This window comes from Penaeus monodon, chromosome 33, assembly GCF_015228065.2.
Source record: "Penaeus monodon isolate SGIC_2016 chromosome 33, NSTDA_Pmon_1, whole genome shotgun sequence".
NCBI lineage: Eukaryota > Metazoa > Arthropoda > Malacostraca > Decapoda > Penaeidae > Penaeus > Penaeus monodon.
The window spans coordinates 30334757-30335084 of NC_051418.1; the positions used below are offsets into that span (position 1 = coordinate 30334757).

At 54.9% G+C, this 328-nt stretch overlaps 1 protein-coding gene across 2 annotated transcripts in view; it reads right to left on the reverse strand.

Moving 5' to 3' along the window:
• LOC119594363 (neprilysin-1-like) overlaps positions 1–328 on the reverse strand; it is a gene marked incomplete in the record, with an annotated part of 114752 nt that overhangs the window by 17306 nt on the left and 97118 nt on the right. For both annotated transcript variants that reach the window (XM_037943424.1, XM_037943423.1), the window contains 1 exon segment: positions 151–270. In XM_037943424.1, coding sequence (XP_037799352.1) covers positions 151–270 — 120 coding nt within the window.

A 328-nucleotide genomic window follows, 5' to 3' on the forward strand; every position in this document is an offset into this window, starting at 1 on the left:
CCTGCCGACGGACCCACTGCCTTCTGATGGCTAGCCACAACTTCGGCACATCAAATCGTGTTTAATATCAACCCTCCCTCCTAAGAAAACGTTTTTAGTGCCCCATAACGACCAAAAACGACCTACCATAACCCTCACAAAACGACTCACCTCGGGCACGAGCTCCTCGAGCTGCGCCACCGTCATCCTGCCGGAGCCCTCGTCTTCCTCCAGGGAATCGGACGAGTTGTTGCCCCCGCCCAGGCTGCCGCAGTTCCGACTGTCGGAAATCTAAAAGAAAACGGGAAGGAGAGGACTGAGACGCTGGTTCTTTCTCGGAAAGGAAAAG